The sequence below is a fragment of the Leucoraja erinacea genome, chromosome 32, assembly GCF_028641065.1.
Source record: "Leucoraja erinacea ecotype New England chromosome 32, Leri_hhj_1, whole genome shotgun sequence".
NCBI classification, from domain to species: domain Eukaryota; kingdom Metazoa; phylum Chordata; class Chondrichthyes; order Rajiformes; family Rajidae; genus Leucoraja; species Leucoraja erinaceus.
In genome coordinates, this window is record NC_073408.1 from 24,978,269 (window position 1) to 24,992,678 (window position 14,410).

At 45.5% G+C, this 14,410-nt stretch overlaps 1 protein-coding gene across 6 annotated transcripts in view; it reads right to left on the reverse strand.

Moving 5' to 3' along the window:
* Positions 1 to 14,410, reverse strand: part of LOC129712461 (rho GTPase-activating protein 32-like) — a 570,135-nt gene that overhangs the window by 287,075 nt on the left and 268,650 nt on the right. For all 6 annotated transcript variants that reach the window (XM_055660923.1, XM_055660920.1, XM_055660918.1 and 3 more), the window contains one exon: positions 131 to 217. In XM_055660923.1, coding sequence (XP_055516898.1) covers positions 131 to 217 — 87 coding nt within the window. The remainder of the gene's footprint in view (positions 1 to 130; positions 218 to 14,410) is intronic.

The following is a 14,410-nucleotide window of genomic DNA, read 5'->3' on the forward strand; positions in this document are numbered from 1 at the left end:
TACAGTTCCTTGGGTCGCTCTAAATCATCTTCCTTCACAAGTACTCCATCATATTACATAGGACACATTAACACAGATTGATACACATTAATAATGTTAAAACAATATTGAGCAGTCAATGCAACCTTACCTGACAGGAGACCTGAACCAGAAACACGAGGTCTTTGGTGTCAGCACCATTCCTGCTCACATCACTCTGTTCCTCTGTCAGCACCAGCTATATAATGGCAAAAATTAGAACGGGGAGATGGGTTGGAAGGAAGAGAAAAATAAAGAAAAATGAGGTCAACAGAAGCAATTCAGTAAATAATGCATGACTGCCTAACAGATACAGCTGACTCCAAAGTGCTCTGCATCTGAAAGTACATTAGCGAAAGTGGATGGGCATCAATAAAGTAGGATGTAGGGGGGGGGGCAGGGGAAATAGGACAGAATGGAGGTGGGAGAAGAAGTAGTGACTAAAGCAGGGGAGAGTACAGTAGAGGTGGGAGTTAACATCTTAGAATGATCGGTGATGTCATAACACAGCTGATTAATCAGGCCTCTCATCTGTCCATTAATTTCAACTAATGTGCTGCTATTTTTTTAGTTTTCCGATTAAACACACACACACAGCCTCTCCAAATAAAAACCACACAGCACCGTTAAATGTCATCAGAGTCATTTACCCTCACAAATCTTCGGTTGGCTTTTACAATTCTGACCCAGAGTAAAGTTGGAATTTACAAATCTTAACAAAAATCATATGTTCATGCTTTCACTTTCACCCTACAACGAGTTTTGCGAAGAGAAGGACATGCTCTTTGCGTTAACTGTGAAGGACTACAATAATGGCTGGATGACTATTGTGAAACACGGGGTTTTAGTTAGGAGGAAAATCTCATGGATCATGTCAAGTGTCTGTTCTGACGATGTACATTTATTAGTTAACAAAAGGTTCTCTAAATAAAGCTGTGAATGATCAAAGCTCAACATGCATCAAGCAGCTCCCTATCAAGAGGGAGAATCCCACTGCACCCTTGCACTTACCCTTTACTAACAATGTCTTTCTCACAATATACAGACCAGCAGAGGTCTAGCAGCTCTGGGTTATGTCCAGGCACAAACTAAAAGGTAGAACAGTAGAACAAGTAAAAGATTCATCCTCCACATGCTAGTACGAAAGGCAAAAGATCAGTGTAAAAATCCATCGCCTGCATCGGGCAACCTTCATGATGTTCATCCAGATGACTTACAACCCACGGCTGAGCTCCCCGTTAACCCGGCTCTGCGCTGCCCGTTTCATGCTCAATTTGCTTAGCTAAGGCAGCTGCTCTGTAATAGCAACAGTCCCACAGGACGGGGAACGACAGCATGGAGCTCAGCAACAGCCAAGAGCAACACAGGAGTACGTGCAGCAATGATTTGCCTGCCAGACATTTCACTGCTCAAAGAACTCAGTGGGGACATGAGCGGTTCGCGTAAGAGTCTTTATCCAAAACATGACATTTGCTCGTTAAATAAAAACGAGGCTTGGGTTCTGAGCAGCTATGCAGCACTGTTGAGATCGATTGTTTGTGGAAACTCATGTTGAGATTTAGTCAGAAAACATAATTCCTTTTGAACCAGAAAGGCAGAGGTTTGCTGAGTCCTGATAGTTTTATTCTAAGTCATTCTTCTTCATTTTCTTTTACTGGAATAGGAATTAATTCAATTGAGCCATACACGGGGCTTATATAAGCTGGTCTTCAGCTTCCGGTAATGGATTTCATGCTAGTTGACTGCCCCTTCTCCTCCCCCCCACCCCATGTACAAATTGCACATGGCATTGACCTCCCGCAGCAATTCTCTATTTAAAGTGAAATTCAACAAAGACCAACACGCATTTCAAAATAATAAGCTGGCTCCAAGCTTAAAGTCCAGTTTTAAAGGTTGCCCTGAAATACACTTCAGAAATATAAAAACTAGTTGAGACAACGTGGGCAGAAAATGAAAGGCAGTTTGAATTAAGCTGTGTCAGTCTTCATGTGATTCTACTACAGACACAAGACATGAGGCTTCAAGCATATTGAAGCTTATTAACCCTTTCAGAATAACTATAGAACTACTCCACAATCTAAATGGCACAAGGTGTGCTAATCAGTGAATGAATTGCCTGAAACTCCAGACATTCACCAACTCAGAAACCCAATGAGTAATTTGAAAGGGGGGCCTGCAAAGGGTTATTGCCGTTGGGCTAGTTCAACATCAGTGATGCATTTCACCCGTGGGGTTAGAAAGTACATATCAGGTTTGCAACTTTGCTGCTAAAATTCTGCTATTTCTTCCTTCCAACTCAGGCAGCAAAGCCATCATCTATTATACTCCATAGGGACCTCTGAGCTGTAATCCAGAGAGATGAAGAGCTACTTGGGAAGTTAGCTACAATAAGATTAACCAAACGTTTCCTTTCATTGGATCGTGCAGTAAATTAAAATTTATAACATGAATTCTAACAGAAACATTAACATATTATTAACAATTGAAATTGTTTAATTATAACTGTGTTACCGCTAACCCATCCCCCACTTCAGATCAAGACAACCCTGCACACAAATCAGTGAATCTTTTCTGTGTGCCTGTAAGAAGGAACTGCAGATGCTGGAGTAACTCAGCAGGACAGGCAGCATCTCTGGAGAGAAGGAATGGATTACGTTTCGGGTCGAGACCCTTCTTCAGACTGGAATCTTTTCTGTGTGCCTGTGGCTGTCTGTGCCCGTGCACGCACTTATCTCTATGTGTCTGTGGGTCTATCTATCTATCTAATCGTTCTTTGTTATCACATGTACCAAGGTACAGTGAAATTCTTTTTATTACATACAGTTCAGTAAATTATCACTATACATACGCACAATCCCAAATTTAAGCACAAAGTGCATAGAAATAGTCGACCGAGATAACATGCAAGAGTCGAAGATAGACACAAAATGATGGAGTAAGTCAGAGGGACAGGCAGCATCTCTGGGGAGAAGGAATGAGTGACGTTTCGGGTCGAGACCCTTCTTCAGACTGAAAGTCGAGGGAAAGGGAAATGAGATATATAGACGATGATGTAGAGATACAGAACAAATGAATGAAAGATATGCAAAAATGTAACAATGATAAAGGAAACAGGCCTTTGGTAGATGTTAGCGATGTGAGAACGAAAACCTGGTGTGACCTGGGTAGGGGAGGGATGGAGAGAAAGGGAATTCAAGCATTACTTGAAGTTAGAGAAATCAATACTCCTACTCTTGGGTTGTAAGCTGCCCAAGCAAAATATGAGATGCTGTTCCTCCAATTTGCGTTTAGTCTCTCTCTGACAATGGAAGAGGTCTAGGACAGAAAGGTCGGTGTGGGCATAGGAAGGGGAATTAAAGTGTTTAGAAACCGGGAGATCAGGTAGGTCCAGGCGGACTGAGCGAAGGTGTTCAGCGAAAGAATCGCTCAGTCTACGTTCGGTCTCGCTGATGAAAAGGAGTCCACATCTTGAACCAAGGATACAGTAAATGAGGTTGGAGGAGGTGCAAGTGAACCAGGTTTTGGCACCATTTTCAAAGTCCAAGTTGCTTTAAGTGCAGCTGGCCATTAAGGCCTGTTGTCCTGATGGTGTTGCCTGGCCAAATGAAGTTCTTGGCGTCCTGCGAGACATGAACTATTTGCCTTTCCACGGGTGCTGCCTGGGCTACTGAATTTTTCCAGCATTTTCTGATTTTACTCCAAAATGGATGCAATTTCAAAAGACAGACTGACCTATGGCCTCCTCCTGCGCCTATTTTCTATGTTTCTATGGAAAGTTTTTTTTTAAATTTAACATAAATTAAACATATGAATCACAATGTGCCTACACTTTATTTACAGAGGCCTGGTATATCCATGCTGACTTCACAACTGAAGATTTTAAACCATCTGAGATTTCAGGCCATGGTCATCCATTATAAGCATTCTTTAGGGGGAAAATCACCTTTGAATGCACTGTGGACACCCTCTCTTTTAAACAGATCACAGGAATACGTGGAGAGAGCTGGGCACCAAATCTAAGCTATTTACAGATCAAATATTCCCATATCTATGCTAAAGGATAGGGCATCTGTCAGAGCAAGTGTCAGTGCAAGCAAGCAACAGCATGATATATCCTTCCAGGGCTAGGGAGAAGGGAGAAATGTCCAAAGAGAGAATATCATTGCATAACACCCACAGGTTTTCAGCTGAATAACATATTTTCATACCCTGTCAGTGCCACCCCAATCAAGGCATCCCAAGGTTAATCATAGCCAACATTCCTCTCAGATATCTACTTTCAATTGCACTACTATGCATTTACTAGGGCACAGTAGGTACCTCATCAAACCTCAAACTCGGTTGAAAAAATGCCCACTCCGTTTCTGTGTAAGCCTGCAACTTTGATTGGTGTTATTAATGGCTCATCTTTAGATAAGGAAAAAGATGCACATGCAAGCATTGACAGATGGACAATTCTGCCAACATGTTCTAGCCGCAGAATCAGATTACAGGCCTTCCAAAAACGAACAATCTGACAAAAAGTCCAAGAATTCGGGGTACTTTAGGAATCCCAAAGCATAGAGGACGGGATAGTGAATTACAATCAGCACTGTACAGGGAGTGAACAGCTCTCTAATACTAAATAACACAGAGGCACAGCGGGAGAGTTGTTGCCTTAGTGCGCCAGAGACCCGGGTTCAATGATGACTATGGGTACTGCCTGTACGGAGCTTGTACGTACTCCCCGTGACCGCATGGGGTTTCCCCAGGTGTTCCAGTTTCCCCCCACATTCCAAAGATGTACAGAGACGTAGGTTAATGGCTTCGGTAAATATTGTAAATTGTCCCTAGTGTGTACAACAGTACAGGGTGATCGCTGGTCAATACAGACTCGGCGGGCTGAAGGGCCTGTTTCCGCACTGTATCTCTAAACTAAATGTTCTTAACCTCTACCTGCATCAGATCAGATCAAGCCTGTGAATGAGTATGATGGTTATGAACTGTTGCAGTCCATATGCACGATGTGTGAAAGGTCACTCACTCCAAGCAGTATTCCACACACAACGAGGTAAGATACAGCCAAATCATATCACACTTCTTAATTAAGTAGACCATGCAGACACAAGAAACTGTGAACCTTGAGCTGGAGGAGCTCAGCGGGTCAGGCAGTGGGGGGGGGGGGGGGGGGGGAGGGTATGGACAGATGAGGTTTTGTGCCAAGATCCTTCTTCATCCTGACTCTCTGAGTTCCTCCAGGTTTGTGTGTTTTGTTTGTAGAAAATGATCAGGTTTCTTCCCATCCCTAAAATGCCCAATCCACATCACCAAGAAATGCAAACTGGGAACACAGAGCTTTCATTGAATGAAAAGAGAGCTATGTCTGAAGATTTGGTACTTATTTCCCCTCTTAATTCCCATATGAATATCTCTTTAATGAGAAAGGAAGTTGTACATCCTCCCGTTTTTGTACGCATTAGCAGTGTAAAAGCTCCTACAGCATAGAGCCAACTCAGCATAAGGTTTGAAGGCCAAGCATTGATCTAACTTGCAACCATACAGTTACAATGGCAACATGATTGGAGGTTCCTCATCACTGCAGATTTCAGTCGGGGCAATCACAGGGGCATCATGGCGATTGGCTTTTAATAGAACATCTGTTGAAAACGACAGGCTTTAGAGAACCAACACATTCTTTAATCAAGTCTCAACGGAGTTAGATTGGATCAAATCATCAGAATGTCACTCTTCAGTTCACAGAAAATGCATTAGACTACGTGACACACAATTATACTTGAGAGGCCAGTACAAGGGCCACCTGTAATGTAAGTTAAACAGACTGTGAGCTGAAATGGTGCTGTCAGCTAAATTATGCAGCACCGTATTTGGAACCCTGCTTAGGAAAACAAGAAGATGTTTTCAAAGAGTGCTTGGGCTAAGCGGTTGTGAGAGTTTGAGCATCATCTTCAGGGAGAGAGAGGGAGGGAAAGGGAGGGAAGGGGAGAGAAGGGGGTGGGAGGGGGAACGTGGGGGAAAGAGGGGGAAAGAGAGGGAAAGAGGGAAAGAGAGAGAGAAAGAGGGAAAGAGAGAGAGAGAGAGAGAGAGAGAGAGAGAAAGAGAGAGAGAAAGAGAGTAAGAACGACGTTCGATCCGGTGCAGGGTCCGGGGGCTGCTGCTCCGGGCCTGCGGGGAGGGAAAGGAGCGGGACCCGGGGCAAGAACTAGGCCATAGTCTTGGCCTCTCCCTCCCCTTCGCACGGCTCCAGACCGCAGCCTCGGGCCTCTCCCTCCCCCAGCTTCATGCCGCTCGGCCCATCCCAGACAGCCCCCACCTCAACTACAACTTAATCGCTGGCATGGTGGAGCAAACGGGGCCGGCGGTGGTTTACATCGAAGTCCTGGGGAGGTGAGGAGGGTGCCTGGGGGGAATGAGGGAGAGGAGAGGGGTAGGGAGGGGAGAGGGGTTATGGAGGGAGGGGGTGACTGAGGGTAGGAGAAAGGAGAGGGAGGGAGAGGTGAGGGAGGGAGCGGGGAGGGTAGGAGGAGAGGAGAAAGAAGGAGAGTGAAGAGGTGGGGGAGGGAGTGCTGGGCAATGAAGGGGAATGGAGGAGGATAGAGATAGGAAGAGGGATGGGCTGGTAATAGAGGAGGGGAGGGACGGGTGTGGGGAGGAAGTAGAGGATGGTTGGTAGAGGGTGGGGAGAGGGAGGATAATGGAGGGGGGAAATAGGGGACTAAAGAGGCAGTGTGAGATGCGGCCACATTGATCTTCTATTTTACAAGTTATTGCCATTTAAACTTTAAGAATGTCAGCCGCACCTGCGCAGTTGGGGGCTATGCATGAGTGGTGGAATATTGCGTTAGGGGAACGGGACCCAACGGATCCGGGCTTGGTCTAGTACCCTCTAATTGAAACAGCATTCTGGTAAATTTACTCTGTCCTCTCTCCAAGGCCTCTACATTCTTCCTGTAATCAGGCGATCAGAACTGTACACAATACTCCAAATGCAGACAATCCAGATCTATAGAGCTGCATTATAATTTCTTGACTCTTAGATAATGTTATTCCCACTGACCTTTCTGTCCTAGGCCTCCTCCATTGTCAGAGTGAGGCTAATCGCAAATTGGAGGAACAGCATCTCATATTTCGCTTGGGCAGCTTTACAACCAAGTGGTATGAATATTGATTTCTCGAACTTCAAGTAACCCCTGAACTATATCTCTCTCCATCCCACCCCCATCCAAGTCAGATCAGGTTCCCGTTCTCACCTAGCAAACAGCTAACAATGACCCGTTTCCTTTATCATCGTTACTTTTTTGCATATCTTTCAATCATTTGTTCTATATCTCTCTACTTCACCGATTATATCTCTTGTTTACCTTTCCCCTGACTAGTCTGAAGAAGGGTCTCGACCTGAAACTTCATCCATTCCTTCTCTTCAGAGATGTTGCCTGAGTTACGCTAGCATTAGGTCTCACCCCAACCAATGAAGGCAATAAAACCATAAGCTTTCTTCATGTGCGATGTGCTATCACTTTCAGGGAATTATGTACGCGGACTGAAGTTCCTCCTGCACATCAATGCTGTTAAGGATCTTGCCATCAATCATACACCTTCCCCTTACATTCAAGCTCCCAAAATGCAACACCTCACACTTGCTTGGATCCATGTCGTTTTTCCACGCATTTCTGCAGTTTCATCAATAATCTCATTGTAGAGTATCATATCAACTGTTTCATCTTCCTGGTTAATGGTGAAATAAAATAATGATTGAATATTTCTGCCATCTCCGCTTTGCACCCTGCGAAATTTCCAGTCTATTGTTTCATGGCTCTCTTCCCATCCCATCCTTTTAGCTTAATGTGCCTTTAAAGTTTATGATAATTTTTTATGTTCCTTGATAATGTGATTTCATGCTTCTACTTAGCGTTCTTAATTGTTTTATGGCATCCTTCCTAACTCCTAAGTCATTGTCCATTATATATTCTCAACTTCCATTCTCAGCCCCTCAAAATCAGCTTTTCTCCAATCCATTAGTATAATTGCCATTAAGGCCGTTATCATTGTGCTGCACATCATATTATGATGCATTGATGTTTCCTGACCGTCTTGCCGCTTTTCATTACCATATCCAAGAGTGAATGCTCCCTGCTTTCTATTTACAGATGATGTACATATTGTAAGAATCCATTCCCATGTCTTTACCTACCAATAAAAAACTCTGTGCTAGGAATTAATGTTAACAACCATGAAGAGGTTAATTTGACAATGCTGCATGAGGTTTTGAAAAGAAAGAGTTAATCTTGCCCGTATTGCCTTGGAATTCAATAGTCCCCTTCCTCACTGCCAATAAATTCAGAGCTCCTTCAAGAGTGTTTCATTGTCATATGTCCTGAAACGGAACAATGACATTCTGAAGTAATACAACAGACATATAAACATAGTACTCTATAAACAAAAAAAAAGTCCAGCATATGTGAAAAAATAATAATAAGAGCACTGACAAAAACAATGACCCCCCCCCCATTCTATGTGATACTGAGCTTATTTGGAGGTGGTAATGTTTTTAATAGCCTGATAGTTATTGGGAAGAAGCTGTTCCTGAACCTGGACATCACAGTTTTCTGGCTCCTATACCTTCCCCATGGCAGGAGTGAAATGAGTGTTGCGCCAGGGTGGTGTAGGTCTCTCATGATACTGGCAGCGACTCATGTAGATCCCTTCAATGTTGGGGAGATCAGTACCCATGATAGACCGTTCACCACTTTATGCATTATTCTTCATTCTTGGGCGTTCGAGTTACAAAACCAGGCCGTGATGCAACCAGTCAGTATGCTCTCTACTGTACACCTGTTGCAGTTCAAGAGAGTATTCATTGACATAGAGTCTTCCCAATCTTCTAAGGAAGAAGAGGTGTTGATGGGCTTTCATTATAATTGCATCAGTGTGCTGGGCCCAGGACAGATCTTCAGAGGTATGCACGGCCAGGAATTTGAAGTTTGTGACTCTCTCCACCACCATCTGTTGACAAAGACAGGTTTGAGGATCCGAGGCCTTGCTCTTCTAAAGTCAATCATTTCCTTGATGAAAGGAGTCTGAAGAAGGGTTTCTCCAATGCCTGACCCAGAGTTACTGCAGCATTTTGCATCGATCTTCAATATAAACTGGCATCTGCAGTTCCCTCCTACACAATCATTTTCTTGGTTTTACTGAAGTTGAGAGCAAGGTTATTGTTCTGGCACCATTAGTAAGGTCATAAGTGATAGGATCAGAATTATGTCATTTGGCCCATCAAGTCTACTCCGCTATTCAATCATGGCTGATCTATATCTCCCTCACAACCTCATTCTCCTGGCTTCTCCCCATAATCCCCGGCACCCACACTAATTAAGAATCTATCTATCTCTGCCTTAATAATATCCATTGACTGCCTCCACAGATTCATCACCCTCTGGCTAAAGAAATTCCCCCTCATCTCCTTCCTAAAGGAACATCCTTTAATTCTGAGGCTATGACCTCTGGCCCTAGACTCCCCCACTGGTGGAAACATCAGCTCCACATCCCCACACCCATTCTAAACTCCATTGAGTTTATAGGCCAAGTGGCATCAAATGCTCATCATATGTTAACCCACTCATTCCTGGGATCATTCTTGTAAACCTCCTCTGGACCCTCTCCAGAGCCAGCACATCCTCCCTCAGATATGGTCTTTCCCCTACTGCCTTTGAATTCACAAGCCCCTCCCCACACGGCATATGAATTCACAAAGACACTCTCCATTACTATGAATTCATACAGCTCCCCTCCCCCACTGCCTTGGAATTCAGAACTTCTTCTGAATTCCTTCGATGCCTATGAGTTTACCAAGCCTCTCCCCCACGTCCTGTGAATTCAGAACCCCTCTCATCAAATGCCTTTGAATTCAGACCCCCTACGGTCCACTGTCTGAGAATATACACAGAGCCTTTAACATTGCTTCTGAGCGCTGGCACAGGATACACTGCACTCCTTCATCACTGCTTGGGACCCTAGGTTTTATTACTTAAGTCTCTGAAGCACCAATTGAACCAGACGTCATGATCAGGCAAAAGCCGTATCTCGAAATACAAAGCATTGCGCAGTATCTGAAGCCCATGGACGATGCGTGCAGATATGTTGACGCTTTTAGTTTGTCTTGTTGCTAGCGAAGCATGTTAAAGGTAGGTGCTGATGGACTTGGTTCATTCTGAAGACAGCTGCAGGTTTGTTTACTGACTATAGCATTCCATACTTTCTTCGCTCATTTTCTTTACTTTCTGTACGATCTGTGATGTATTGGTGTGATTCCATAGCCCGAGAGCAGGGCTTCTGTCATCAGATTCCCACTTCACATAGAGTCGTGATGAGTAGATTTTCATCCCACGTTATTGATAACCATGTACTGTTAATTTAGATCAATTTTCAAATAACACCGTGTGGCACAGAGTCGCAGCAGTAGAATTGCTGCTTTACCAAAGACCCGGGTTTGATCCAGACTACGGATGCTGTCTGTAAGGAGTTTATCGTTCTTACCGTGACCGCGTGGGTTTTCTGAGATCTTCAGTTTCCTCCCACACTCCAAAGACATACAGGTTGGTAGGTGAATTGGCTTGGTAGAAGTGTAAATTGTCCCTAGTGTGTGTAGGATAGTGTTAATATCCAGGGATCGCTGGTCAGTATGGACTGGTGGGCCGAAGGGTCTGTTTCCGCGTTGTATCTCTAAACTAAACTGTTGATACATAGCGAGAGACAATACAATCTTAAACAGGTATGCTTAGTTTACCAATAACATGATACGCAACAACTGGAAATCTATTGGTAAAAACATTGTTTGCTTCCAGGGGAATATTTAGGTCGAAATCCTGGAAACCTTTAGCTAACAACAGAAGGATTGCATGGCTGAAGACCATGACCTTCTCCACGCGAGGGCAACACCCTCACCCTACAACATAAATGTAAATTCCATGTCAGAAAGTGCGCAGCATTTAAATGTTCTCAAATACTGCTAGTGTTTCAAATATAAAGCATGAGAAATGAATCAAGGTCAGAAGGTACAAAAAGGTAAATGAAGGCAAATGCTGCCATCTGGAGACGAAAGCAATGGACTCTGTGTGCAGGAAACATACGGGCACTGGTGACCAACAGAGGGCAGCTGTATCACTTGGAAAAAGTTACATAAGATCAACGTCATCTCAGTTGAGTCATGAGACTCACCACCCAAAATGTTTTGGGGCTAATTCACAACTCAGCATATTGCAAAGTTCCTCAGAAATGAGTGCTTGTAGTCAGTGAGGAATGAAATAAACCTTAGGTACACAAAACAGCTGGAGAAACTCAGCGGGTGCAGCAGCATCTATGGAGCGAAGGAAATAGGCAACGTTTCGGGCCGAAACCCTTCTTCAGACTGATCGGGGGGTGGGTTGGGCGGGGACAAGAAAGGTAAAAGGAGGAGGAGCCCGAAGGTTGGGGGATGGGAGGAGACAGCAAGGACTAACAAAATTGGGAGAATTCGATGTTCATGCCCCCAGGATGCAGACTCCCCAAGCGGAATATGAGGTGCTGTTCCTCCAATTTCCGGTGCTGCTCGCTGTGGCCATGGAGGAGACCCAGGACAGAGAGGTCGGAGACGGAGTGGGAGGGGGAGTTGAAGTGCTGAGCCACATATAACAAGTAATTCTCCGTCAGTTTCGCCACCTCCAACGTGACCCCACCACTCGCCACATCTTCCCATCTTCCCCCCATATCTGCCTTCCGCAAAGATCGCTCCCTCCATAACTCCCTTGTCAATTCTTCCCTTCTCTCTCATACCACCCCCTCCCCGGGCACTTTCCCTTGCAACCGCAAGAGATGCAACACTTGTCCCTTTACCTCCCCCCTTGACTCCGTTCAAGGACCCAAGCAGTCGTTCCAGGTGCGACAGAGGTTTACCTGCATCTCCTCCAACCTCATCTATTACATCCGCTGCTCTAGATGCCAGCAGATCTATATTGGTGAGACCAAGCGGAGGTTGGGCGATCGTTTCGCCGAACACCTCCTCTCGGTCCGCAATAACCAAGCTGACCTCCTGGTGGCTCAGCACTTCAACTGCCCCTCCCACTCCGTCTCCGACCTCTCTGTCCTGGGTCTCCTCCATGGCCACAGCGAGCAACACCGGAAATTGGAGGAACAGCACCTCATATTCCGCCTGGGGAGTCTGCATCCTGGGGGCATGAACATCGAATTCTCCCAATTTTGTTAGTCCTTGCTGTCTCCTCCCCTTCCTCAGTCCCCCTGCTGTCTCCTCCCATCCCCCAGCCTTCGGGCTCCTCCTCCTTTTTCCTTTCTTGTCCCCCGCCCACCCCCGCCCCCGATCAGCCTGAAGAAGGGTTTTGGCCTGAAAAGTTGCCCATTTCCTTCGCTCCATAGATGCTGCTGCACCCGCTGAGTTTCTCCAGCTTTTTTGTGTACCTTCGATTTTCCAGCATCTGCAGTTCCTTCTTAAACACATGAAGGAACCTTGTTTGCTTCTGATAGCCAATGTGGGACAGAAGGCAACAGGGAAACAAGCAAATAAAGTTGAACAATGGGAGCTAGGATAATGAATGACAAAGCTGGGTGGCAGTGTGAACTGTGAGGAGGATGCTATGAGAATGCAGGGTGACTAGGACAGGTTGGGGGAGTGGACGGATGCATGGCAGATGACGTTTAATGTGCAGAAATGTGAGGTTATCCACTTTGGTAGCAAAAACAGGAAGGCAGATTACTATATAAATGGCGTCAAGTTGGGAAAGGGGGAAGTACAGATCTGGGGGTCCTTGTTCATCAGTCTATGAAAGTAAGCATGCAGGTACAGGAGGCAGTGAAGAAAGCGAATGGCATGTTGGCCTTTATAACAAGAGGAGTCGAGTATAGGAGCAAAGAGGTCCTTCTGCAGTTATACAGAGCCCTAGTGAGACCACACCTGGAGTATTGTATGCAGTTTTGGTCCCCTAATTTGAGGAAGGACAATCTTGTTCAATTCAATTCAACTTTAATGGCATTGCACAGATACAAGTATGGGTACAACGAAATGCAGTTTAGCGTCAGTCCGTAGTAATAGTGCAATATAGAAATAAAAATACAGAATAAGCAAACAATGTGGACGGAGAGACTGGGGAAATCTATCGGCGGGACTCCGAGTTCAGCAATGTGATAGTGTTGTTGTAGAAGCTGTTCCTCATCCTACTAGTACGAGACCTGAGGCTCCTGTACCGCCTCCCTGATGGGAGGAGGGCAAACAGTCCATGGTTGGGGTGTGAGGGGTCTTTGATGATCTTCTCGGTCCGTCTCAGACACCGTTTTCGGTGGAGGGCATCCATGGCAGGGAGCGGGGCACCGATGATGTACTGCGCGGTTTTCACCACCCGTTGTAGTGCCTTCCTGTCCGCAGCAGTGCAGCTGCTGTACCATACCGTGAAGCAGGTGGTCAGGATGCTTTCGATGGTACAGCGGTAAAAGTTGGTCAGGATCTGGGGGGACAGGTGAGCTTTCTTGAGCCTCCTCAGGAAGTAAAGGCGCTGCTGTGCCTTTTTGATCAGCTTGGAGGTGTTGAGGGACCAGGACAGATCCTCCGAGATGTGTACCCCGAGGAATTTGTAGTTGGAGACGCGCTCCACCTCAGTCCCGTTTATATGGATGGGGGTATGTCTGCCCCCTCTGATCTTCCTGAAGTCAACAATAATTTCCTTCGTCTTCTTGGAGTTGAGGATGAGGTTATTGTTGGCACACCAGGTTGTCAGGTGCTGGACCTCATCCCTGTAGGCTGACTCGTCGTTGTCACTGATCAGTGATTGAGGCAGTGCAGCGTAGGTTTACAAGGTTAATTCCCGGGATGGTGGGTCTGTCATATACTGAGAGAATGAAGCAGCTAGGCTTGTACACTCGAGTTTAGAAGGATGAAAGGGTATCTTATTGAAACATATAAGATTGTTAAGGGTTTAGACACACTGGAGGCAGGAAACATGTTCCCCATGTTGGGGGTGTCCAGAACCAGGGGCCACAGTTTAAGAATAAGAGGTAAGCCATTTAGAACGGAGACAAGGAAACACTTTTTCTCACAGAGAATTGTGAGTCTGTGGAATTCTCTGCCTCAGAGGGTGGTGGAGGCAGGTTCTATGGATGCTTTCAAGAGAGAGCTGGATAGGGCCCTTAAAGATAGCGGAGTCTGGGAATATGGGGAAAAGGCGGGAACGGGGTACTGATTGGGGATGATCAGCCATGATCACATTGAATGGCTATGCTGGCTCGAAGGGCCGAATGGCCTACTCCTGCACCTTTGTCCATTGTCTATTGAATGACAGGCATCACTAAATTACAAGAAACACAATGTTGTGAGTTTGCTAAAGAATGAAACGGCCACCGAACAGTGAAAGGCCTG